The sequence below is a fragment of the Capricornis sumatraensis genome, chromosome 14 (assembly GCF_032405125.1).
Source record: "Capricornis sumatraensis isolate serow.1 chromosome 14, serow.2, whole genome shotgun sequence".
Lineage (NCBI taxonomy): Eukaryota > Metazoa > Chordata > Mammalia > Artiodactyla > Bovidae > Capricornis > Capricornis sumatraensis.
The window spans coordinates 44,145,360-44,173,021 of record NC_091082.1 but is presented as its reverse complement, the minus strand read 5'-3'; the positions used below and the strand labels follow the sequence as shown (position 1 = coordinate 44,173,021).

General features: G+C 44.0%; 2 protein-coding genes and 1 non-coding gene across 4 annotated transcripts in view; 1 reads left to right on the top strand and 2 right to left on the bottom strand.

Annotated features, from left to right (window-relative positions):
• NME7 (NME/NM23 family member 7) overlaps positions 1-622 on the top strand; it is a 242,786-nt gene extending 242,164 nt beyond the window's left edge. For both annotated transcript variants that reach the window (XM_068985859.1, XM_068985858.1), the window contains one exon: positions 219-622. In XM_068985859.1, coding sequence (XP_068841960.1) covers positions 219-251 — 33 coding nt within the window. In that variant the 3' untranslated portion in view covers positions 252-622. The remainder of the gene's footprint in view (positions 1-218) is intronic.
• Positions 309-27,662, bottom strand: ATP1B1 (ATPase Na+/K+ transporting subunit beta 1). Its single transcript, XM_068985860.1, has 6 exons — positions 27,342-27,662; positions 22,892-23,020; positions 7,438-7,593; positions 5,499-5,683; positions 2,670-2,750; positions 309-1,750 (listed from the first exon to the last, which is right to left on the bottom strand). Exons 1-6 carry the CDS (start codon positions 27,436-27,438, stop codon positions 1,487-1,489), a joined length of 912 nt encoding a protein of 303 aa, XP_068841961.1. The 5' UTR covers positions 27,439-27,662; the 3' UTR covers positions 309-1,486.
• Positions 10,953-11,085, bottom strand: LOC138090951 (small nucleolar RNA SNORA66). Its single transcript, XR_011145919.1, has one exon. It is a non-coding gene; the product is annotated as a small nucleolar RNA SNORA66 (small nucleolar RNA).

Sequence of the window (27,662 nt, the reverse complement as noted above, 5' to 3'; positions counted from 1 at the left end):
TTCATGTTTTCTAAACTGAGTATCAACGCAAAATATTTCTAAACTTGAACTTTAAAGCTTCATTGACTCTCTGCCTCCAGTTAACCTAGTTGTCTCACAGGAAGGGGTGTGCACCTTGATGTCCAGTGTCCAGAGTCCTGACCCAGCTCTTGGCGTCTGTTGGATGGAAAAGGCCAAAGTTCCATAGGAACTAATGAAATCACATTTTTGTCTTTCAGGTTCAGTACTTCTTCAAGATCTTGGATAACTAGCAGTGTAGAGAGTAAAGCAGTCACAGTTTGGGGCATTTAGACAAGAGTGAATCACGCACATGAGGAATGTGTTCATTCTTTTATTGTCCATTGTTTTAACCTGACTGAATACAAGATCAACAAGAGCACTGTACTCCTGGCAATTATGACATATGTTAGAACATGGATTTTGCGCTGAAGACAACATTCAACATCAGTCTATGGGGTACTGCATTGCTTTTTATAAAGTCCAAAATAAAGATTTATTTTCAAACAAGTGACTTTGGTTTATTTCATACATTACACTTTTTCTTGCAGAAAAAAATAAAATTGTACAACTGCATAAATATAAAATTCTTCCACCATGAAAATGGTTAAAACATTCATAAAGACACAGCACCAGCATGTGATGCCTCCAGAGAAAGGAAAAAAGGAAAGTGAAAGAAAATGTACAAAGCAAATTAATCGGCCCTATCACTAGCCAAAGTGATGGGCGCTCCAGATCTTACCCACAGTTTCAGAACGGACCAGAGGACGGGGAAAGAGAAGTCAAGACGGCATTCAGTACAAAGCACAACACAACCCATCACCTTTGTGTGTGTTTCCGTAGTGTCACTTAAAATTGAAAGGGCAGTTCCCCCATGACAGCCCACCCCACCCCCCACCCAGACCCAGGAAAAAAAAGAAAAAAGAAGACCTAACACCACAGGAAAAGACTATGGAGTGTGTTAAAAATGCTCATCAATGGGCCGTTATATTTGAAAGAGCCGAACCCAAAGAGGAAAAAAAAAAAGTACCATGCCAGTTTTATTCCCATTGAATATTTACACCTTGGACAGCAAACCTTGCTCACATAAAGTAGAAAACGGATACAATAAAACATGGCTTGAAAAATGACCAGAGTGTGCACCTAGAGTACTGTACACTAAATAAAATACACAAGGCAGCGATACTTAGGGGTCAGAAACACTGCTTACTACAAGTCAGTTATGGAATCATAATTTACAGTAAAAATGGGCACGTCCCAAGGCTCAATTTTTATTTTTTCTTTTGTCATTTACAGTAGAATAAATATTTTGCTATTGCTACACTTTAAATTTACATTCTAACCTATTAAATGCAGAAAGCTAGTGTAAAGCATATAGATTAAGTGTAGGTCCCATACGTATGACAGTTTGTTCAAGACTAGTAGGTTTTTGTATCTTTTTTTTTTTTTAAACTTTTTTAAATGGCTAGTGGGAAAGGTGTGCTTGTGATCAGCTCTTAACTTCAATTTTTACATCAAAGCGTCCCTGAAAACGGTCTTTCTCACTGTACCCAATGTTCTCACCATACGCCTTACACTCTATGCGGATTTCAGTGTCCATGGTGAGGTTGGTGAACTGCACAGCCAGGAGAGGCTGCAGGTACTTGGGCTGCAGGAGCTTGCCATAGTAGGGATAATACTGCAGAGGGAAACCAGGGTAGCCGCCCAGTCCAAAGTACTCTATGCTTCCGACTTTTTCCTTATCTTCATCTCGCTAAAAAGCCAGAGAGAGAATGAGAGTTTAATGGCTCACATCCTGGGAATCCTATTTGTACTCACATACAAATGAGACTGCCAGTCCCACAAAGCTGTCTGCTAGAACACCATCAGTCCTCCTCTAAGATGCCAGCTCAAGTCCCTTCTGGGAGGAGGTGAACATTAACCACCAGAGGCTATGACACGCCTAACATATACTGTATTTGACACACGTGCAGCCTGATCCATAACAGCCCTGAGAAATGGTCCTCAAAGGAGGCTGTGCTCATGGTACGAACGGGAGGCTGCAGCAGAGGCCGATCAAGCACTTCTTCAAGCTAACACAACCTTCTAGAAATAGAGCCAACACTGAAAGTCAGAAACTCCAGTGTGGGTCCCGTGGATATTCTCAATGACAGTATCTCTGAAAGTTTAACTATTTGCCTTGCATTTTCTTGTGTCCCTTTCCTTTCTTGATGCCAACATAAAATTGGACCATTGGGAGATTCCTTTTATTCTACTTAAAGGAAATACACATTGATGGTTACCTTCATATTTTTATTTTTTTAAAGAAAAACAAGAAACAACTTTTTAGTGTAAAATTGTCAGTTGGAAAATAATATTGGCCTCAAGTTTTTAACACAACATATGGGCTAGAGAAACATTTGTGTGGGCTAGTTCACCTCTCAGATCTTTAAACCAGTATCCCAACTGATTAAATTTGTTTCTCGTTCCAGTGGAGAAACTGACAGTTTACTCTTCTTATATCTTATGGTTTTGTTAAGTTTTACCCAGTGTACCTACAACTCAACTGGCTGAGACTAATTCCTGGAAGCAGTGTTTCTTATTTCCATGTTAAAATTTTACCTCTAATTTAAGACCATCTCATGTATTCTCCCCTCTCCCCGACTGACCCTCAGTAACTCAGATCTCCTTACCTTGCCAGTGCACTGAACAGGCAGGACATACGGATTGTACTTCATCACTGGGGAAGTCTCCAAGGACTCATTCTTGGGAGGCTAAAAATAAAACCCATGTTGGCCAGTAAGTCTGTAAATAATTTTTTTTTTATTTCTGAAACAGAAAACTAAAACTTGTAGCCCAAACAAGTACACTTTTGTCAGCTGAAATAATAACCAAACACTTGAGGACAGCAGAATGAATGACTGCCCTAACCAATCTAGGAAAGGTCACTAATTTTCTTGAAAATAAATGCCCAACTTTTGTTCTAAATGGAACTTCTAATGGTAACCCATTAGGTGCTCTATTCAAGAACACTGAAAAATAAAAGCCAAGTCAGAAATAATCCTCTCTTCTCATTTGCTAAGATTAAAATTAGATGGAAAGGTGGGTTGACATTTCTGTTTTTATAAAACTGGGCTTTCCTCCCAAGCCATGAATAAATAATGCCATCCTTCTCCTTCAAGCATGCCTTCTTCAAGTAAGCTTTCCTTTTTAAAATCTCCAGTAGAGGCACTGTCATTTAAGCCCCAGTTTTGTTAGGAAATCCCAGCACACAGAACAGATAAAGGTGGCACCACCCTACATGAAGGGGTCTCATAAAGAGATGAGTCCACTGAAGGGACCCACAGTATACTTTGAAAGTTACGGCTGAAGTGAAATACCCAGGGCCTGCCCTCTTACATCCCTGGCTCAAATCCACCTCCTAAGACGTGTGAGGAACGTCTACTCCCTGGAACACAGCCACTTGCCTACTCACATCACATCGGCAGAGCAGGAGCCTTGACATGAGATGTAAACACACAGTCTAATCAGAGTTAGATAAAAGGGACACTTTTCTGTATTAGTAAGGGACTTTTTGGTACTATTCTTTGTTTTGGAATACAAAAAGATGACCATCTAGATTTAACTCTCTTGGAACTTTCTGCCAGCAATAGACTTATCTTTAAAATCTATCTACTAACATAGAAAATGTTTACTAACAAAGTAGTTACTGGAATCTATCTTCAGGGAGGAGGAAACAGGTACATGAAGGAAGATGTGGAGTTCTACAATCTCTATAACTGCAACAACAAAAGAGTTTGGGATTTGGGATGGGTTGCTAGTCAGAAAGTGGTGATGGGTAACCGAGGGGAGTCCAAAGCAGAGGGGCTTCAGGGGGAGACTGAAAAGTAAGAGGAGCTGAATTCATAACTTTAACAGAATATCTTTACAAATATGGGAAGAGGTGTGAATCATAACAGACTAGAAGTACTGCCTCTATAGGGGGCAAATATCATTCAGCAACTATAAAGAGAAACTACCAAAATTACCAAAAAGGTTCAAAGAGCAAAGATCACGATTAGTCCTTGGGACACACTGCACCAACTCCTTTCACTGCTAAGTAGCTGGTTTATCTTGGTGAAGAGCTTCCCAGCAATATGAACATCAGCTCTGTGTGTGATGTAATGGCTCTCACCCTTTTTCTTCCATTATATCTTAGTCCAGACTTCCCTGGTGGCTCAATCAGTAAAAAAATCTACCTGCAATGCAGGAGATTGGAGTTTGATCCGTGGGTCAGAAGATCCCCTGGAGAAGGAAATGGCAACCCACTCCAGTATTCTTGCCTGGGAAATCCCATAGAGGAGCCTGGCAGGCTACAGTCCATGGGGTTGCAGAGAGTTGGTCATGACTGAGCGACTAAACCACCACCATCCTAGTCTAAGTGGAAAGAAGATTTAAAATTCTGTTGAGCGATACATAAATTTCTGTGGGCAATCCATCAAATCAGCCAGCCATCTACCCACTCATCTATTTTTTCCTCCTGTGGCAGTGAGGGAGTTTTGCTACATCCTTCAGTTATGGTAATAAAACTTTTCATCTCTACATTGACTTTTTAAAAATATTATTCATGGGTAACATTGTGGGAAAAAATAGCATGTAACAGAAAGTTGATGAACAAAAGAGCCAGATTCCAGAAGGAGATAAGTTTGTTCATATAACTCTGTATACTACAGTCAATTCCTATCAGAACCAAAACTACCCTCTTAATGGTGATGTTCATATGTACAAATGCAAGAAACCTTATGGAAGAACGCATGCTTAAGAGAAAAAGATGGCATTTTAAAATTCATGATCTGGGGGAGAAAATAAACTTAGCAATTGTATAAAAGCAGAGGTAACACCAATACAATTTTTCCTTCTAAAGAATTACTATCATCCCACTAAAGGTGAATGGAGCCACTTGCCATTTTTTGGTGCTCTCAAGGAATACTTACCTTTCCGTGGGGTGCAATAATGGCAAAAGCCAATGGCATTGTTATTAAAGTTCAACCTAGTATTCAACTAATTTTGCAATGAAATCTTTGTTCAGTAAAAACAAAGTTTATTTCTGATGATCAGATCATTTTTTTCAAATTACCAGATACTTTCTTTTTTTTAAATACTGTGGCCCCTAGAGTACCAAAACCAGAGTCTGACTGTACAGGCAGGTAGGCTTTAAACTTAAGAGATACCTGTTTCTCTTTTTACTTTTAAAGAATTTATACAATTACATTATAGAAATGCAGAACAGGGCCACCGGACTGATGTCAGAATTTGACTCTGCCACACAGGACTTCTCTAATTTTAGGAAATAAGATTAATGACCTAACTCTAAGAATTTCAAGACGGCTACAGAGGTTTTCAATGTTACTCAGATGGGGCTTTAAAACTGTCACTGAGGATCCTTTAAAAACTCATTATAGTCTCCTCTTCTCATACCAATTAAGGACTACATTTTAGTGTGAATGGCTCATTGAAATTCTGCAATTTAAAATATTACTTGCCTTAGGTTTGAAGCCCAGAACTCGGTTGAGCTTTATAATGACACATGGTTTGCCCTCTTTGTAGCCGTAAGTTTCATCATTTATTCCAGAGCAATTTCCCAGCCATTCAAGCTTGAACCTGCAGACTTTTCGCTCTCCTTGTTCATTGTTAAATTCTCCTCGATCTTTGAGTTCGCTGGGCACATCTGAAAACGCAGATGCCATTTTCACATTGTACTGACAATTCCCTGAGCATTACTGATATAGGACAGGGCTCTCTTCCCTGTCACCATGACTGATTCTCAGACAGGGCTATCCTGCACTTCCTGTATCACCTGAATTAAGGAAAGATTCCCAGCAAGCCATCTCTCATCTCTCCACTGACCTTAAAAAGGTATTTTTACCAAAAGCACTAGGCAGTACCTGACTTCACACCAAAACGTCATAGTACTCTATAGTGCTTGATGAGCAAGCATATGATGTCTGCTCTCTAACAATATTTCTCTTCCTTTAAATAATGGATGACTCTGCTGTTTAGAAGACTGAGAGGAAATTGGATCTCTCTTCATGAGTAGCATTGTTTGCACAGGTCAGCATCTCCTTAGATCAATAATGGGGACGTTATAATTAGAACACAAATTAAAAGGACTGCCAGTAATTTTCAGAACTAGAAGTTTCTTGATTGAGATTTCTTAGAGCTATGCTGCTAGTGAACATGTTAAACAGTAAAAAATGAACAGGAAAGAATTGTTTTTCCTTTTCAACCACCAATCAAGGTTTGAAAAAAATTTTTTTTGAGTTTTTGCCTTTTAACACTGAGTTCTTATAAGCATTTGTTTGATGGGGAAAATGTATAGCTGTGTGTTTTAAATTGAAAGCCTTAGGAAAAAAAAATGAAAATAGAATTCAAAGTTAAAGCATTCTGCAGGAAACTGATGCAAATACCATAAACTATGTATGTGTATGTATATATATGTACTTATATATATTTTTAAGTCCACAAATTAACTATTTTCCCTTCCAATAGTAAAGTACCTCAATTCAGTCCATCTCCTGAAAAGTGATTCACTCTATCATATGAGCCATTTAATTATTACAAAGTAAGATGAAAATCTCATTTAAATTCAAATGAGGAAAATTTCATGAAGATGTTTCTTTTAAATTACTAAATCCTTTCAAAATAACTTAAAATGACAATTTACCCCATATTACACAACCATCTGCCATACAAAGAACTGGAGTTGAATGGAATTAGAAGAACTGATTATCACTAAGTAACTCACAGCAGCATCTTATTTGTGATAGGTATGATAACAAAGCTGGGAAATTCATACTCCAGGGAGCGAGGGGGAGGATGTGTGTTTGTGTCAATGGCTTAATGAAACTAAGAGCTATTCTTTACGTTCATCAGTCATTCCCTTATCCAGATGCTTAGCTGCCCAAGACGTATTTCATTATCCATCCTGGCCAGGGTCTCTAAAATATACCCTGACCATAAACCCCCCTCTATCAGTTCAGTGTGGTTATAGCTAATCACACCAAAGGGTCATTTGGGTGAGAGAAGGTCCTATGAACTCTTCTGTAGGGGCCAGGGGATTTGGGGGAGGGAGCGGGGCAGAAATCTGGAAATATAATCAATTATGTTTCTCAAAAACCAATGTATGTAGGAGGATCAGAATTGTAATATGGTCTTTGAGACTGATCAGTGAACAGAGATGCCTGGCAGTGTTCAAAACACACCTTTCAAATAGGGGTTAAAGTAACACTTGCAGCTATACAGTTTCACTGTATCCAAGCCTAACCCATAAAGTCTTTCTGCTTTAAAAAACAAAAAACAGTTCCTCTCAATATAGTCAGAGTTAATCTTTTAAATACTTCAGGAGGATCTTTCAATTATTAATTAACAAATAGAAACAGGAGATCAGAATTAATCACAATCATCCAAAACATGTCTACTTACTGCCACAATCTTCAAAAATCATATCATCCTTCTGGGCCGAATCTCTGTACTTCTTCAGGAAATTATCTATGTTATCCACATATGTCATATAGCTCTTGGGATCGTTAGGACGAAAGGCAATTTCAGTCTTTTGGATCTGAGGAATCTGTGTTAATCCTAGACCAGGTAGAAAGTTAGAAAAACAGAAAATCATGAGTGAGAAGGCAATCAACCATAATACTGCAGACTCTCCACATGTAAAACATACTTTGCTAATGCATTCTGGCTAAAAAGAAAGGCTTACGAGACTTCCCCAGTGGGCCCAGTGGTTAAGACTCCACCTTCCAATGCAGGGGTTGTGGGTTCAATTCCTGGTCAGGGAACTAAGGTCCCACAGGCTGCAGTGTGCAGCCAAAAAAAAAAAATTGGGTTAAATTCTCTCTCGTGTGAAATCCTTTCTCTGGCATTTAGGTTAAGTACATAAGTACCAATGACTGTGTCTTAATATCAGATATCATATAAGTTCCCCAGCAACATTTCATGATAGACATATCTCTGTTTTATGTATGAAATACTCCTTGCACAGAAAGCTTAAGTACCTGGCCCAAAGTCACAGAGGAAGTGGTGGAACCGGAATTCCAACCCAGGCATGCCGTACTCTAAAGCCTGCTCTCTTTCCAGTCTTCCTTTGTGCCCAAGTTAAAAAAAAAATACATTGCAAGTCAGCATCTCATGCAGATGGTTCTTCCTTCCCTAACTGCACGTAAGACTGAGCACAGAGGTCTTCCTCCATATTCCTTTTAATCAATGAACTTATGACCACTGAAAACTGCAGACTTCAGACTACTCAATAGAGATACATGAATCTTTTAACCTAGACTGGAGGAATATGGAATTTATGTGCTTCTCCAGCTTTCCATTCCAAACATTCTGAGCAAGTGCCAGACAGGGTAAAAACCAAAGTATATATACCTTGGATTTCCACTCTTTAACAGACTTTTTAGATTCTTTAACTTCTAAAAGCCTCTGCCATTTACATGACTTCCTAGATAAACATTTGAGCAATGCTACACAGCACTGCCTCAGATAGTGACTGGACAGTCAATCACAACAGCATTCTATTTTAGGACTGCGAGATAAAATATAAAATGCACAGTTACACTTGAATTTCAGATAAACCATGAATAATGTTTTATACAAGTATGTCTTATGTAAAACTGGGGACATACATAAAAAATTATTCATGGTTTACCTGAAGTTCATATTTAATTGGGCATCCTGTATTTTTATCTGTTAATCTAGCAACCCTGTATGAATCCCCAGTCCCAGACTTGTCCTCTTGGTGTTGGGCACAGAAGGAGCCTCATCATCACAGTCTTGCAGGGTAACCTCCATTGCTCTCATTTAGAGGCTTATTAAATGTGCAGCCTTGCCGGCTCTGCTGGGGACCTGTCAAATTCCCATCTCTAAGGGTGCAACATGGGAATCTCTGCTTACCAAGCTTGAAGAGATCCTTAAGCATTCTTGGTTTGAGAACTACTGCTATAGAGGATGAGAACCTGGGTGTGGCAGTCCTGACTCAATGACCTCATTAAAGCAGAAGTGATAACCAGAGGGTAGTAACCACTGGGTGGTTTAGTCACTAAGTCGAGTCTGACTCTTGCAACCCCATGGACTATAGTCTGCCAGGCTCCTCTGTCCATGGGATTCTCCAGGTAAGAATACTGAAGTGGGTTGCCATCTCTTTTTCCAGGGGATCTTCCTGACCCAGGAATCGAACCACGTTCTCCTGCATTGCAGGCAGATTCTTTATCAACTGAGCTACAAGGGAAGCCCATTTAGCAGCACCATTTGTGAGGCTTCAGACCAGGTTTCAGTAGGGTCTGGGCTAAATGACCTGTTATTTTCCCTCATCATTAACGATGGCTTTGCACTTCAAAAGTAATTAAATAATGAGGCTGGGGAGACCTCAGGGCTGAATGGGAAGTTCTTCTGTGCCTGCAGTTACCTAGAGGCATGGAAATGATGAAGACAGGGAACGTGAGGGTCTACAGCTGGGCAGAGAGGGTGCCCAAGGCAAGCTCGAGTGACATTAAGAGTCATCTCAGAAAGGATAATGGAGAACCTGAAGAATTTCTGGGGGGAAGGGGAGTGTCAATGGTGATAAAAATGAGTCTAAAAGGGAAGAAGCAGGAAAAGACTTCCATTAAAAACAAAGGTTACTACAATTAAAACATTTTTTATGATGCTCACAAACCATAGAAAATCATGACTTAAGCAATTTAAATATACTCTAAAAAATGTTTTTCCATTGACACATTATTAACTTAGAAAATGGGCATTGTGATTATTTATAGTACAAAAAGAGGCCACATGATGAAGACACACATGCAAATACACAGACTGCCACTGGGACTGCCTGCCTGAGCTAGAGCAGCAGACAGGGCTCCTCCCTCTGAAATGCAGAAAGTCTAGGAGGGAGGGTCGTTGCTGGTTTGCTTTGTAAACAAGACACCTAAGTCAAGGTGACTTCCCTGGACCTGGGGAAGAGCAGAGGCAGGCCCAGAGCTGGAGGTTTCACAGAACTCGGTCAGGAGGGAACAGAGGAGCCTCGAGGGACATTCACTGGTCTCCGGGGGGCAGGGGAGCGCGGGGGCACTGAGAAAGGCAGCGCACAGGGCGAGCAGAGCACTCAGGCAAATGCCGCCGAAGGCGTCAGGTACTCTGTGTGCCTGCAAGGGGGTGGGCAGAAACGGACTAAGACCTAGGTGCACACGGTTCAACTGTTTCCAGGCTTGGGAAAGAGGGACAGGAGAGCAGTGGACAGATGAAAGAGAGACCAACCGTCAGAAGCCAAGGGGCGGTCTCCCCTCAACTTCAGGAAGGAAGGAGGTGAGGAAGAACCGGCTGGCTGACTGCAAGGACATCAGCGTGGTGAGTCAGTCACGGCAGCCGCCGTCTCTCTGCAGAGCGGTGACACAGCAATACACAAAACACTACCAAACGTCCATGAGCCTGGTGTGAGATTTGGAGCATCTCACCCAACAGTTTGAAAGGTCACGTGGAGAGCAAACATGGTAGCGTCGGAATGGCGAGGTGAGGGTCAGCCGGGTCAGTGTTCCCTCTGGCCCAGCTTCAGTTCTCCTCCCCAGCAGTCTGCCTTGCACCTTCTGGCTGCTTCTGCATTTCTCTTCCCTGGCTATTCTACCTCCCAGGTGTGTATGTGTGTATGAGTACGAGTGATGTACTTCTCCGGTTCTCCCAGAAAAGAAAGGAGAGCAAGAAGAGGAGGTGGGGTTCTGCAGAGAGCTGTCCTTTCCCTTTCAGTGCCGAGTGCAGGGTCCCCACTATTAAACAGACCAGGTGACACGTGTGAGACCCCAAAGCATTAGCTCCCTTCACCCAGTGCTCTGGCTCTTTACTACCAAAAGGGCACAGCTAGTGAGTTCTTCAGCAGCCTGAGAGCTCTGGTGAAAACCAAATTCATGCCTATCCAGAGACTTGTACCAAGGACCCTTTTTTTTTTTTTTTTTAAATAATGTGCTGGGACAGAGTAGACCACCTTGGTAGCATCCAAGGCCAGTCCATTTCTATCGCCACAATTACTGTAGCAAACCTGGTGCCCCTCACTCCTGCAACATCAGGCAGAGCTAGTGGTCGAGTCTGCACACCAGCAATTCTTATCAGAAACGCTGCTGTGAGCACACGCATACATAATATACAAATATCCAGAAGGCCACCCCAGAGTCAAGTGTGGCTCTCGCCTCCTTGGTGTGTTCTTCAGCTCCCCTTCCTCATATTTCTGGAAGGCCCCTCACTCTCTCACCCACCACCGTTGCCTCTTCTCTTTTCTTTGTGTAGAATCTGCTAACCTGAAAATTTCTCTTCCTGGAAGCTATCAGAGAGCAATCCCCTGGACTGTTCTGTTCTGGATAATCTTAATTAGGAGCGTTCTCTGCTGAGATTTTCTCTAAACCGTTAGGAAAATTCCTAATAATTTCTCTAAAGCAATTAGATACTCAAAAGAAGATGATGAAGGACCCTTGACCTGGTATCTAAATCCTTTAAACCATTTATATTATCAGACTAATTTTCCATTAGTCTGGGATAAAAAGGGATAGAACTGGATTTGGCAACTTCTTTATTTTCTTGGGGCTTCCCTGGTGGCTCAGATGGTAAAGAATTTGCTTGCAATGAGGGAGACCTGGGTTCGATCCCTGGGTCGGGAATATCCCCTGGAGAAGGAAACAGCTACCCACTCCAGTATTCTGGACTGGAGAATTCCATGGACAGAGGAGCCTGGCAGGCTACAGTTGATGGGATCACAAAGAGTCATCTTGAGTCCATAAGCAAATTTCTCAACCATGACCCTCTCCAAGGACTACACAAATCCCTTCAGCTGTCCCTCTCCACGATGCTCACTCCTTATGATTGTTAGTTATAGCTCTGGACAAGGACAAGCTTTGCAGTAGTAACTCTGAGAGGCCAAAGACAGCAGAATACCCAATCACTGACTTGCAGTTTCAAATTATATTCTAGGAAACAGACCTAACCTTCTGCTTCTCCAGGCTTCTGAACTTGAACCTACATGAACCACACTAAGCTCTGGACAGCTTAGCCCTCAACTGATCATTTGCCATAAATTGCAGACTATTATCAAATAGTCACCTGAAAGGACTGAAATGAGAATCTGGAGGTGTGAAGCTTTAATATGTGGTTTTTAACTAGCATGTCAACTTCACATAAGATTTGAAGTTAAAAAAAAAAAAAAAAAACCCTGGACTTTGAATTACATTGACCTCTACTTGGTTCCCCATTTCTTGAGAAAACAAATAAGGAAAACACATCACCACGGACTTTAGTAGGGTTCATAGCAGGAGGGGTCAGGGGAAAGTAAAAGAGGAAGAGAAAGGAAAGAGAAAAGAAAGACTGTTCATTAAGAAAAGTATTTTGCTTCTAATTAGGTTTATAATGTAGCAAGCTTATAATTTCTCCATCTACTTACAAGTTTGAAGTATTTAAACTAGAATGCATTCATTTTAACCTTTCAAAGTTACTCAAAGGGAGTTCCAAAGTACAGCTGCTTGTGCCTGTCATTTATTACAACCAATAAATTACTAGGCCAAATGCCCTAAATAGGAATCACTTTCCACAGAAACCTCCAGAAGACAAAAAAGTGCTTATAAAGGTAGCCTTGCACATACTACATACATACTGGTCTCCTGAACATTCCAAGTAGAAAAGTAATTTTCCATTCAAAGAAAAAACTGGGAACATGGTTTTATACACATAGTCATACAACTCTAGGTACACATAAATACACACATGCATGGGCTTCCCTGGTGGCTCAGTGGTAAAAAACCTGCCTGCCAATGCAGGATAGGCAGGAGATGAGGGTTTGATCCCTGAGTCAGGAAGATCCCCTGGAGGAGGAAATGGCCACCCACTCCAGTATTCTTGCCTGGAAAGTTCCACAGATAGAGGAGCATGGCAGAGTACAGTCCATGGGGTCACAAAGAGTTGGACACTACTGAGTGCATGCACACACGTGCGCGCGTGCACACACACACACACGTACTCCCCCTTCAAATGCCACTAGGATATTTATGGGTTTTGACTGTTGCTTTTAATTTTTATGTTACCTATGTAGGATTAGTATCAATTTACCTAACAAAAATACAGTGAGGGCACAGGAGAAAAGGTGCCACTGTATTTTCTGGAAACCAGTCGCCTAAACCTCACCTCTGCCTCTGATTCGCTTTCCACTGTGGCCTGGGATCAGCTGAAGTCAACCCCCCTGCCTCTGGGAAGGTTCACGTCTCCACCCTCCCCAACCCTCAAGAATCTCAAGAAGCTGCTCTCTTTGAAAAGCCTTAGAAAGATGGGTTGCTGGACTATTCTCTACAGCCTATTTGGGTATTCAAAAACCCTCAGTGTATGGAAATCTTTTCTCCGAAGTTAAATAGCAGGCACATTGGTTGAAGGCTCTTCTCCATTTATGGAATTACCCTATATCATCAGATATTTTTTTTCCTATAGTTGTATAATCATCTTCAGGTGAGCAGAGAGAACTACTGATATTTAATTCAATGGCTCTATCTTAGATACACATGGAATTTCACAGGGACATAGCTTTAATATCTTGTATAGCTCATTATTATGCTTGTTCTCAGTAAAATAAATGATAACCACTTTTATAATGGAAAACTATAAATAGTGAAATCTACCATATTAATGATGCTTTTTTAATCCAAGGCCAAATGGATGAACAAGCACACACAGTATTTTGATTTTAGATATAAAATTTGCTAAGTGACCAATATCCTAAAACAAGACGCCACATTGAACAGGATATCTGACGATGTCTACTCATGCATGTTATGTGGGGAAAGACACTTTTCTGGCTGGAAGCCACTAGGCGCTAGCCCCCATTTCCCCTTCATCTTCCCAGCTTCCCTCATCTTGTCTGTCAGATGAGGCACGGGGTCCTAAGATTACTAGAATGAGAGCGCAGAGCAAGCACAGACAGCAAGTGCAACCCATCGTATATTACCATAGACAGGGAGGGCAGAACTGGAGGCTGTAAGGCTGATGTTCTTTCCACCACCTTCCCCAAGACAGAGCGGCGGAAAAGCCCTACACAAAGCTTCAGATTCATCTCCCCACTCCCATCTCCACCTCTGCATGAAATTTGTTACCTGGTCCTATTCACCAGAGGTCTTTGCTCTGCTCAGTCATCTAAAATGAGCATATGAAGTAAGATGCATTTTTTTCTGTGACTCCAAGAATGTTTTTAAGTTAATCAGTAGGCTTCCTGTGCACCTGAGCTGACATGATTAATCGTACCTTTATCTTTAGACTGGAAGAAAAAGCACCCTGGGTGGGTGAGTTGTGAAGGCCTAAGAGGCAGGCTTACTGAGGAAGGGAACCTCAAGTTTGCTGTCCTCAACCCTTTAACAAACTACGAGTCTGGGTAGGTGCCCCTGGAAACCCTAGTGCCACCAATGCCAACTCATCCATAGCCTCAGGCTCTGGGAGCAGGTTGGCAGGACCCATGTGGGGGAGGGAGGAGAGGCAGGTGAGGGAACTGAGTGCCAGGCGGAGCTGGAGGGCATCAGCTGTTTACCATATAAGCTCACAGATCAATGTAATCTAACGCAATAGCAGAAAAACATCTTGCTGACACTCTGAAGTAACAATTCCCCCAAAGTATAAGGAAGCCAAATACGTCCAATTCCCCCTTTTGAAATTTAGGTGAAAGAGACTAAATACAGTGTGGTATAGTTTGGAAAGAAAAAAAAAGGGAATTCTGAGACTGACGTAATGACTTCTCAAGAAATCATTGAGAATGAATGAGAAGGAATTACAATGAGATTGGAATTCCAATGCCTTGACAAGATGTTTCCCAATCAAGGTGAAGTGGAGCCTGCTGGTAGTGGCAGTGTGGTCTGCTGGTCTCTGCCCACCCTATTCCCCTGCCTCATTGCTGGCCACCATCTCACTGAAAATATGAGCCTTTTAAAATGAATTCTTCCTACACTGAGCCATCTTTACATCAAAACAAAACAAACACCTGCTCATAACTTAAAAGGAAGCGTGCACATCCACACCGCTCACCAGGAAGCAAGGCGGCTGGGAGTCTCCTGGACCCCCTCACTAACACACAGTGACCTTCATTTTGTCCCCCCGTGGCTCTGTGCATGCAGAGTGGGGTGGAATAGGAATGGAAGGGGAGACATTTCCCTCACACCACTGGCCAGGCAGCAAAAAGTGCAGGGTCAAACCAGGGGCAGGCACGGTGAGAGTGCATTTGCGTGTGTGTGGCGGGGCACGTGGGTGTGCCTGCTGCCCTCTCTCACATGCTGACAACTGCGTCTCTCTCCAGACCCAACACCCTTAACAGGTGATCTTCTTAAGAGGGTCCCCCAGGGAGGAAAGCTTGGCAGGGGTGAACCCATTTTAGAGGGAGAGAGTAGGACCAACATGATGTCACTTAAATGTACTTAACCATTTTTCTTAAACGTGTTTCCTAACCCAGATTCTCCCACTCTCCATGCGAGAGCCGGCTCACTAAGTGCAGCTGAGAGGAGCTACCCACGTCCGAGGTCAGGGGCAGCGGCCTAGAGTGACAAGCTGCGACGGCGCAGGAATGGCCGAGAGGAGCTACCCTGTGTCTGAAGTCAGGGGCAGCGGCCGAGAGGAGCTACACTGCATCCGAGGTCAGTGGTGGCCGGGAGGAGCTACCCCGTGTCCAAGGTCGCGGTGGCGTCCGGGAGGAGACACCCTGCATCCGAGGTCAGGGCGGCGGCCGGGAGGAGCTACCCCGCGTCCGAGGCCAGGGGCCACCGGGAGGAGACACCCTGTGTCTGAGGTCAGGGGCGGCCGGGAGAAGCCACCTCGTGCCCGAGGCCAGGGGCAGCAGCTGGAAGGAGCCACCCACGCCCAAGGCCAGGGCTGGCGGCCGGGAGGAGCAACCCAGGAGCGGTGGCTGCCCAGGCACAGGAGGGCCTAGAGGAGCTATCCCACGGTGAAAGTCAGGAACGGTGGCGGTAAGGAGACACCCCTCGTCCAAGGTAAGGAGCAGCGGCTGTGCCTTGCTGGAGCAGCCGTGAAGAGATAGCCCCAGGTCCAAGGTAAGAGAAAACCAAGTAAGATGGTAGGTGTTGCAAGAGGGCATCAGAGGGCAGACACAGTGAAACCATACTCACAGAAAACTAGTCAATCTAATCACACTAGGACCACAGCCTTGTCTAACTCAAAGAAACCAAGCCATGCCTGTGGGGCAACCCAAGATGGGTGGGTCATGGTGGAGAGGTCTGACAGAACCTGGTCCACTGGAGTAGGGAATGGCAAGCCACTTCAGTATTCTTGCTTTGAGAACCCCATGAACAGTATGAAAAGGCAATATGATAGGATACCAAAAGAGGAACTCCCCAGGTCATTAGGTGCCCAATATGCTACTGGAGATCAGAAGAGAAATAACTACAGAAAGAACGAAGGGATGGAGCCAAAGCAAAAACAATACCCAGTTGTGGATGTGACTGGTGATAGAAGCAAGATCTGATGCTGTAAAGAGCAATATTGCGTAGGAACCTGGAATGTCAGGTCCATGAATCAAGGCAAATTGGAAGTGGTCAAACAAGAGAGGGCAAGGGTGAACGTCAACATTCTAGGAAATCAGTGAACTAAAATGGACAGGAATGGGTAAATTTAACTCAGATGACCATTATATCTACTACTGTGGGCAGGAATCCCTCAGAAGAAATGGAGTAGAAATCATGGTCAACAAAAGAGTCTGAAATGCAGTACTTGGATGCAATCTCAAAAATGACAGAATGATCTCTGTTCGTCTCCAAGGCAAACCATTCAATATCACAGTTATCCAAGTCTATGCCCCAACCAGTAATGATGAAGAAGCTGAAGTTGAACGGTTTTATGAAGACCTACAAGACCTTTTAGAACTAACACCCAGAAAAGATGTCCTTTTCATTATAGGGGACTGGAATACAAAAGTAGGAAGTCAAGAAACACCTGGAGTAACAGGCAAATTTGGCCTTCGAACGCGGAATGAAGCAGGGCAAGACTAGTAGAGTTTTGCCAAGAAAATGCACTGGTCATAGCAAACACCCTCTTCCAACAACACAAGAAAAGACTCTACACATGGACATCACCAGATGGTCAACACCAAAATCAGATTCATTATATTCTTTCCAGCCAAAGATGGAGAAGCTCTATACAGTCAACAAAAACAAGACCAGAAGCTGACTGTGGCTCAGATCATGAACTCCTTATTACCAAATTCAGACTGAAATTGAAGAAAGTAGGGGAAACCGCTAGACCATTCAGGTATGACCTAAATCAAATCCCTTATGATTATACAGTGGAAGTGAGAAATAGATTTAAGGGACTAGATCTGATAGAGTGCCTGATGAACTATGGAATGAGGTTCGTGACACTGTACAGGAGACAGGGATCAAGACCATCCCCATGGGAAAGAAATGCAAAAAAGCAACATGGCTGTCTGGGGAGGCCTTACAAACAGCTGTGAAGAGAAGAGAGGCAAAAAGCAAAGGAGAAAAGGAAAGATATAAGCATCTGAATGCAGAGTTCCAAAGAATAGCAAGAAGAGATAAGAAAGTCTTCTTCAACGATCAATGCAAAGAAATAGAGGAAAACAACAGATTGGGAAAGACTAGAGATCTCTTCAAGAAAATTAGAGATACCAAGGGAACATTTCATGCAAAGATGGGCTCGATAAAGGACAGAAATGGTATGGACCTAACAGAAGCAGAAGATATTAAGAAGAGGTGGCAAGAATACACGGAAGAACTGTACAAAAAAGATCTTCCCCACCCAGACAGTCATGATGATGTGATCACTAATCCAGAACCAGACATCCTGGAATGTGAAGTCAAGTGGGCCTTAGAAAGCAGCACTACGAACAAAGCTAGTGGAGGTGATGGAATTCCAGTTGAGCTGTTTCAAATCCTGAAAGATGATGCTGTGAAAGTACTGCACTCAATATGCCAGCAAATTTGGAAAACTCAGCAGTGGCCACAGGACTGGAAAAGGGCAGTTTTCATTCCAATCCCAAAGAAAAGCAAAGCCAAAGAATGCTCAAACTACCACACAATTGCATTCATCTCACATGCTAGTAAAGTAATGCTCAACATTCTCCAAGCCAGGCTTCAGCAATACGTAAACCATGAACTCCCTGACGTTCAAGCTGGTTTTAGAAAAGGCAGAGGAACCAGAGATCAAATTGCCAACATCCGCTGGATCATGGAAAAAGCAAGAGAGTTCCAGAAAACATTTCTTTCTGCTTTATTGACTATGCCAAAGCCTTTGACTGTGTGGATCACAATAAACTGTGGAAAATTCTGAAAGAGATGGGAATACCAGACCACCTGACCTGCCTCTTGAGAAATCTGTATGCAGGTCAGGAAGCAACAGTTAGAACTGGACATGGAACAACAGACTGGTTCCAAATAGGAAAAGGAGTACGTCAAGGCTGTGTATTGTCACCCTGCTTATTTAACTTCTATGCAGAGTACATCACGAGAAATGTTGGACTGGAAGAAACACAAGCTGGAATCAAGATTGCTGGGAGAAATATCAATAACCTAAGATATGCAGATGACACCACCCTTATGGCAGAAAGTGAAGAGGAACTAAAAAGCCTCTTGATGAAAGTGAAAGAGGAGAGTGAAAAAGTGGCCTAAAGCTCAACATTCAGAAAACGAAGATCACGGCCTCTGGTCCCATCACTTCATGGGAAATAGATGGGGAAACAGTGGAAACAGTGTCAGACTTTATTTTTGGGGGCTCCAGAATCACTGCAGATGGTGACTGCAGCCATGAAATTAAAAGACACTTACTCCTTGGAAGAAAAGTTATGACCAACCTAGATAGCATATTCAAAAGCAGAGACATTACTTTGCCGGCTAAGGTCCGTCTAATCAAGGCTATGGTTTTTCCTGTGGCCATGTACGGATGTGAGAGTTGGACTGTGAAGAAGGCTGAGCACCGAAGAATTGATGCTTTTGAACTGTGGTGTTGGAGAAGATTCTTGAGAGTCCCTTGGACTGCAAGGAGATCCAACCAGTCCATTCTGAAGGAGATCAACCCTGGGATTTCTTTGGAAGGAATGATGCTAAAGCTGAAACTCCAGTACTTTGGCCACCTCATGTGAAGAGTTGACTCATTGGAAAAAACTGTGATGCTGGGAGGGATTGAGGGCAGGAGGAGAAGGGGACAACAGAGGATGAGATGGCTGGATGGCATCACTGACTCGATAGACTTGAGTCTGAGTGATCTCCAGGAGATGGTGATGAACAGGGAGGCCTGACGTGCTGCAATTCATGGGGTCGCAAAGAGTGGGACACGACTGAGCGACTGGACTGAACTGAACTGAACTGATGGAAAGCTAAGATCCTATTGTGGTTGTTTAGTTGTTAAGTCCTACCTGATGGACTATAGTCCATCAGGCTCCTCTGTCCATGGGATTTCCCAGGCAGGAATACTGGAGTGGGTTGCCATTCCCTTCTCCAGGGTATCTTCCCAACCAATGAATATCTAAGTGTACAAAACATCCATGTTATATCATCCAAAGGTTGGAAATACTAAATTCAATATCCAAAAAGAAGACACTCTGCTTCCAGTGAAATGACAGGGCTATAAAAAATCGAGGTACCTGTTAACAGCCACCATTTACCTAGTGCCGTGAGGTTTGTGACTCTAAAGTACTATTCACTTGACATATATGTAGTATCTTTTTTAATCCTTAATCCCCATTTTATAGATGAGAAAACTGAGGCTCAGTGAGGTTAAGTACTGTGTGGAATGGGGGGATTGTGTCCAGTTCCGCAGCCCCTGCTTGTCCTTTTCAGGTCAGTTTTATTGGGAATTTATGCGTCATGGCTTGCGACCTCAGACGCTGTTCTCACATTTAGGTTACGCAACATGAAACTGCCAACAGGTAACCATTTTTTGACCCACTAAAATAGCAAATTAATATGTTTCAACATAAAATCTCAGCAGCCCTTGTCTTCCAGGCTGAGGAGGCACTTCTGTTTCGATATCACAGAGCAGTATGACTTTGTAAGGAATATTATAACCACTAATGGCCACAACTGGTCAGGGCAAGAAACTGTACGTTATCTATTTTTTTCCTCCTGTTTAAAGATTTATTCCTTGCCCTGAGACTTTTGTGTTTAACCCCACAGCTTGTCCAGTATTATAGACAAACAGACGCAAATGTTCTGTACAATTGCCACTGCTTAATTTGACCACGTTCACACATGTTATTTAGAAGAGATCTGATGACAAGGTATTCCAGTGTGTAAAGGGCAGTCAAACCTCAGTCTGGTCAGGTTTGTCTTCATGACTCAAGTTCAGTTAATAACAGCATTAATAAATCTTTACATCTTTAACAGACCACCTCTTTCACACTCACTAGGTTCCTTTGACTTAAATATACACTTTCCCCCCTTTAACAGTCATGAAAACAGAGGCTTAAAGATATTAATTTGAAGTCAAAAATTTTGCCAGTGTTTCTATACAGTCCTTCAGTCTGTGGCCTGAAGAAATAGTTATTGCCTACCAAAAATATAAATCCTTAAGATGTGTTAAAGAGAGTTCGGGAGGGTCTCTCGGAGCACTCAGGGAGAGACCACAGGCTGTACTTCTCGATTCTCGGCAGCGAGTGCTCTGCCGACCTGGCCACCCCGCTCAAAGGCCACTATCACTTTCAAATGAATGTTATGTCCCTTGAAAAGGCGAGGTTTGTAAAAGGAAGCTTGGCCTAGCCTCTACTGGCAAGATGATGGGTGAGGCAAAGGAGAGACAGCAAAACGACAAAGAACTGGGGGGGTGTGGAAGGGGGTGGGATGGAGGGCTGAGGAGGAGGACTCCTGTGACTCAGACCAAAGGACAGGAATGCATATTTCCAAGATGAGCCACCGGCATTCCTTTGGAGAAGTGACTGTTTGTCAGGTCAGTCCAACTGCTGTGAGGACACTAAATATAGGTACTCAGAACATGTCTTTTAGGAAGGGGCTGGAAGGAAGGGGAGGGAGGGAAATGCAAGGTCATTTGTAAGCCCTTACTTCAAAGGGCTGGTTCTTTGACTATTTCTTTTTGAAAGTGAAACTTCCCTTTCTGCAGAGAACATGAGGAATACTTTTAATTTTATTACGGATTGACTCCACAAAGGTTAAATACTCAAGGGCCAGTTTTTAAACTGGAAATTTTCTTCAGGAAATTAAAGAAAATGCTTGACTTTGGGGTCACCTTGAGTATAAGAATTGTTAGAAAATGGCATCATGATTGAAAATTAGCTTTTAAATGGCAAAAAAAAAAAAGAAAGAAAGAAAGTCTACAAAGATTTAGAATTACGACTGCTAATGCTACCATAAAAGCTGAAGCAGACATGAACGTGAAAAGACACACCATGCTTTACTGTCACAAAAGCCAGTGTCCAACATGTTTATTTAAGATCCTACGTTTCTCTGTACAAACCAGAATTCTTGCCTCAACCTTTCCACATACCCACCTCTTTGAGGAAACAGCTATCACAAACTATGAATTATTTAGCAGGTTTAAGTCATTTTATATACTTATATGTTCTCTTTTTGTCACTTCCAAAATCCCCTAGATCTAAATTTATCTGGAAATATTTAGGATTTTTCTGACAGTAGAGGACTGTTTGACTTGGGGCTAACAAGGAGTGTCTTCCACCTCCATATTCTGAAGACTTTCTTCCGAGAGTCCTTCTCAGGCCTAAGGAGGAGGTGGACATGACCAGCTTGTGACTGGCAGCCACACTTGATCACGGCCGCTCAGCCCCATGAAGACAGCCTCGAGACTGTCACCTCAATACAGCTGTTAGTAAACCGTTGCCCGGGGAAAGTGGAGACGGGACACGTCACCGCCACCCCTGGTGGCAGCCTCAAGGTCACTGACCATGTGAGAACCCGGAAGTTATGCAACATTTCCTCTCTCGAGGTCCTCCTGACAATGACTCTTAGACTAGCCAGACAGTGCAGTCACTAACAGAATAATCGAGTGTGCCGGCTCTGCGGCCTCATCCTTGTGTCAGTCAGCCAAAAGGGCAGCGGGACTCCCCGGGGCTCAGCGACCACTGAGGACACACATGCCTCACACAGGGCACACAGGGCAGGTCACTCTGCACCCACATCACAGCAGGGCACTCATGTGGAGCCTGCATTTCTCCGTGATACGCTCTTTGTGGCCTCAAGTTTTCAGAGCTAAAGGAGACAGCTACTTAACCTGCAGAGGGGGCCCAGAAAGCCAGTAAATAAGATGCCTATTAAACAAACGGACATAAATAGAGGAGTGAAGAGAGTGTGCCTTGTTGAAGGTCAAGCTGCCCGTCAAGAACAGGTGAAAGAATGGACTCCTGAAGTCAGGGCTCCCCTCCCTGGGAGCTGGTGGCCGTTTCAGAGCTTCTCATCATCCTTAAAAATAACCTTTAAAAACGAGAGCCAAAGTGGTTTTTTAAAGGATTTATCTGAGTCATAGTCCCCTCAAGCAAGTGAAAAATATGTGTGTGAGCTGGAAAGGCCCCGTAACGAGCCCACTAACCAACCCCTTGGGTGTGAGGGACGATGAGAGCAAGGCTCCAGTCAGGAGTCACAGGGTCAGGAGTCACAGAGCAGGTGAGCACCAGGCTGGATAAAGGACCAGGGCTCTTTTCCCTCCCAGCAGAGCTGGGAAAGTAAGATGTCTACAACCCCAGCAGCATTGCCTGCAATGCAGGGAGGAGAGCTACCTGCAAGAGACACAGTCCCCATTTTTTCTTCCCAGGCTGGCTTTACAACCATGAGGCAGACAAATGTTCAGAAGAATGTGCTCAGATAATACAACTATTATTGGCAGAAGTGTTATATCAGTTGAAAAAGTGACCCTCCTTTTACCTCCAGAAGAAAACTGAACATATTTACATTCATTTTACCTGGTGGGGCCACTCGGTCCTGATATGTGGGCTTAAATTCACTGATGGTGAGCAGCATCACTTGGATGGTTCCGATGAAGATGCCCGCCAGGCAGCCATAAAAAATTACGTAGAATAGAAGGATCTTAACTGCAAGGAGAACAAACAGAAATAAAAAAGGCTATGAAGCAGTCCTGTGCTCAGAATGCAGGGCGAACCTTGCCAGAGATGAATGGATTTCCTTCCTGGCTTCCCCTCTAAGCTGTGTCTTCAGAGTCTGCTTTCCCAATCTTGATCAAGAGTCTGCACCTCACTCCCAGACTCCCAGACTGTGGGACAAAAACAGGGGGACAGGGAGCCCTCCGTTATAATGTATCTGTGTTGCAGGATGGTTAAGGATAGGATGAATATTCAACGAGAACCAAGATTCTTTAGGAAATAATTTTATTCTCTAAATTAAAAAAAAGAACTGTCAGGAAGATCATCAATAAAACCTAGGGCTGTGTTTGTGTGCTTACGCAATGCCTTTCAAATATGACAATATATTCCCTTAGAGAATGATGTTTCCTTCACTTGCTTATCCCTTGACATTCCAACACTACAATCCAGGCCCTGATGCTTCTCCAAACATTCGAATGCCCGTGAGTTTTTACCCTGAGAAAGAGTGATGAATGCTGAGCAAGCTAGTGAAGCTCTCCTGACCAAGTACACTGTCTTTCCTTTCAGGGGCACCAAACAAGGGGGGAGAAAAGAAAAAAGAAGGAACCACTATAGTAAAATGGCAAGTAGAAATTTTTATTTCATCTTCTGACTGGACTCAGATTAAGGACTGATAAAACCGACTTTTCTTCCCACAGTTCACAGGATAACAGAATGGAAGCCAAAATAGCTGCAAAAGCAAAATAAAAATAAAAAACAAAAACAAAAACCCAAAAAACAAACCTTGAAGCCCATGGACTGGAATGAGGGTATCAGTTACCAGTTTACAGGGATTATCTCCCAGATTAGCCGCATAGTAACAGGCTGTACTAGGCATCGCCGGGGCAGCCCTGTGCCAGCCAAACACTCAATGCGAAGGCAGCGGTGGGAACGGGGTTATCAAGTCTGAAACATGACTGCACAAAGGGGCCTTAAGTTACTTCTCAAAAAGCTCAGATCTCCTGCAGTAAACGCTGGGGTCCTTGGGAAAAAGCAATAGAACAAAAGTATTATTAAAGTGTGTGTGTATATGTGTGAAGGAGGTCAGGAGGGAGTGGGTTCACTGTGGCTGGAATTAGCCAGGTTTGCCTTCTGTGTATACTTCAAAGCTCAACTTTTCTATCAGTGATAAATAGTTCAGGGGAAATGATACTCTAGAGTTGTTAAAACAAGCAAAATCCACATAAAACCATACGAAAAATGCTTCACCATAATCCTTTTTCTCCTCCATTTGGAAAAAAAAAAAGAAAAGAAGGAAATGGGCAAAGACCCATGCCAAGATAAGAAGAAATGAAAAGACTGTACAATCCAGAACTACAGCTGCCCAGCTCAATCCATGTCTCCCCGCAGGACAAGAGTTAAGTGCTGCATTCTGTATCCAGGCAGCAGTAGGCAAATGGCAAGGCTGTGACGTCAAGAGATCTGGAAAAATTTTCCAGTGAACGCTCCTAAGAGGTGCAGGAGCTGGTGTAACATGGTCAATATGGTTCTCTGCTGCCCCCACCCTAGGCACTTACAGCCTAACCACGGAAACGTTTAACCCTCATTTCTGGGGCTACAGATACCCGATTCTAATGACAGGAGGAGGTACAGAATTGAGGCTACAATTTGATTAAAATACAAGTATGACTGGGGAAAAACAACTCATTTTGTAAGCACACTGATTCAATTTCAAGGGATACAGCCTCCCCTATCTGCCCAATACTGTACCCTCCGGGAACTGAGGGGTTCTCCACTTTTGTGCTGAGACGTTACTGAGCAGTCTCCCCCGTTGGTGCTGTGAGGTCACTTGCTTAGAGTGGGCAATGCAGGTGTGGTGGGGCGTAGGCCCTGGCTGCCGACATGCTGGCTCGAAAAGAAAAACCAGGTATATGGTACCGACCTGACAGGGTGGCGCAGAGGGTACATTTTACACACTTTTTTTCTTTTGAAGCAATAGGTCTTCCTCTAAAAATATATATAAGTAATATAGAATTATTTCAATTTGAAAAAAAGAGTACCCTTCAAAAGGTCATATGCAGAAGGGAAAATGGCATCTGGGCCCAGCGGTCAACATAAACACCTACCAACGCCTGTATTAACTTAACAAAAAGGTAGACAGCACTGGGCGATTTGCGTGCTACGCTCTCTCCAGCAGGTGACAGGCAAGGCTCTCGCGTCCATCTTGGTGAAAATCTACCTACAAGCAGGACTGAACCAAGGGCAACCTGCCCTGGTCTCAAGGGCATCCGTGTTGGGCCCAGGACTAGGAAGGTGGCATTTTCTCCACAAAGACACGGCTGCTGCCGCCTCCTCTGTCTGTGAGAGGCTCTGTCATTTCTTATACGGCCAGAAAGGAAAACTGCAAAAGAAAAACTGAATTTCTTAGCCCAGCACCTCACCTGCACCTTGGACAATGGAAGGAAAGATGAACCATAAGCATCAGTACTCGTGTCTGCATTCATGAATCAGTGTATCGACACTCTGCTATATGTAGTATCAAGACACAAACATCAACACACACACTCTCTCTCTCTCTCATATGGAGGTGCTGTCAGATTACAGAACAAGTCGTTCCATACTGCCTTACCCTCTGAAACAAATATTATTCTGGAATTGGAATGAGGAAAAAAAGATATTTTATGAGAGGGAAAAACTCTAGAGGGCCGATTTTACAATATGCCTAGAGTCGATGACGCCCCAGCCCCTGACGAAGCTGAAGCTGCAGTCAGATCATTGTGGTAGGAACCTCCGGTGAATCTGGGAGAAGGGGGCCCATCCTGCAGCGTACCCCTCAGACTTCACTCAAGTTACCAAGAGTCGCTAGGAGATGGCCCAGGCTGGGAGCTGTTCACTCCACAAACACCCTGAATTCTCCAGGCCTTCCCTTCCACATTAAGAAAACACAGAGAGCTATCATTCTGCATGAGAAACTATGGCAGTAACCCCACTGAAGAATACAGTCTTTCCAAAATAAAATATAAAATATAAGCTGCAAGCCATCGCCTTAAAGACCTGCATTCAACATGCTCAGGATACCTCTGCTTCAGCATAGGTACGGGATAAGAGTTCACCTTGGCTAACCTTGAAGTGTGATGCATTATTAACCCTTTACTTTTCAATCAAGAGAGACCCATTACAGGCTGCTTTTTTTTTCCTCTACAAAAATCGTACGTTCCAGGTTCTTCCATTTCAAAATGTCAGCCAAGCGCTATTTCCCTGACTCATTCTCCTGCCGATGCTCACAGAGCCTTCCAATCAGAAGAATCACATCAGCACCTACCCAGGGCTCCCTCAGTGGTTGCAGTGGCGGTGCTAGTGGTGTCGGTGATGGTGATGATGATATTAGAGAAGGAGGGGCAGTGATGCAGGAGGGGGGAGTTCCCTCCCTCCTTCCCTCTCTTCCGCAGTCACGACTCATATTCAGATTTGCCTACAACTCTGCCCTTCAAAATGACCTTACCAAAAAAAAAAGTCACCCTTTCCGTGTAGAGAGGTGGAAGACAGGTAAGGTATCTAATTTGCAACTGAAAAAAAAAATCTATCCAGTCAAGCAACAGGCTACTCAAAATCTTGTAAGATGACCTGTTTCTGCCTTTATGCGATTTATTTCTTACACCCAGGCACCGATTCTGCCTCTCTCTGTAGACCCTGAAAACAAACCGACTTTGCCATGTTTGCGGGCCAACGCTCAGAAACGGAGTCCTGACACAGAGCTTCCAGGGCCGTTTCTGGGTTGTGATGACTCCAGGGTAGGTCATCGGTGGCGAGATTCTAGGTCTCGCTACGAAATACTGCAGTGTATGGATTCTGTCTCCGCCGCCCCCGACCCTCGCCTTCTGAAGTACATATTTAGACTAGAAGAAAGGTGCTATAATACACAAACTCTCCTGCATTCGATCCGATTTCCTTCCTGTGGTTCTCTCAGAGCCTCAAATTTCATTTTTAAGGACTTGGGACACGACTGTAAGGGAGAGACAGATCAACTCTCCCACCGCCGGACCGTTCCCAGGACGGAAGGGCTCCAGTGATGCTCAGATAGACTACAACTGACCGAGACCGCCACAATCCACATAACGCTCTACCTAGCGAGCTCCCATCCCCGGGGACTCCGCATTCCGCACAGGGATGACAAGCCCGGGCCGGCGCAGTCAGAGCAGCGCTTACCACCCGAACCCGCTGCGCCCTCGCCAGCGCGGAGCGCGCGGAGCGGTCCGCAGAGCCTGCGCAAGGGATGCGCCTACCCGGAAACACAAGGCGCTAGGGGGGCAAGAGCTGCGGACCCCGTACTTACACCAGCTGCCACCGGTCCTGCCCAAAAACTCCTTCTTCTCCGAGTTCCAGATAAATTTCTTCCAGCTGCCCTCCTCCTTGGCTTTTCCGCGGGCCATGGTGGCGGGTCAGCAGCTGCCGCAGGGACTGAAAATGGGTGACTGCGGCGTGCGCCCTCGCGTCCTCCCGGGCTGCCGCTCGGCGTTCCCGGCCTGGCTCTCCGCTGGCTGCACCCGCCGCTGGCGCTGCGGCTCTCTGAGTGCCAGACGCGCGGCGGAGAAGCAGAGTCAGGAGCGGCAGGAGGGGTAGGCGGCGGCGGCGGGGGCGGGGGCGGAGGGAGGAG

Coding starts and splice junctions, on each gene's coding strand:
- ATP1B1 (XM_068985860.1), bottom strand. CDS start 27,438: ATGGCCCGCGGAAAAGCCAAGGAGGAGGGCAGCTGGAAGAAATTTATC. Junction 7,594..22,891: donor GGACCGAGTGGCCCCACCAG/GTAAAATGAATG, acceptor TACCTGGTCTAG/GATTAACACAGATTCCTCAG. Junction 1,751..2,669: donor CTGTTCAGTGCACTGGCAAG/GTAAGGAGATCT, acceptor CTGGCTTTTTAG/CGAGATGAAGATAAGGAAAA.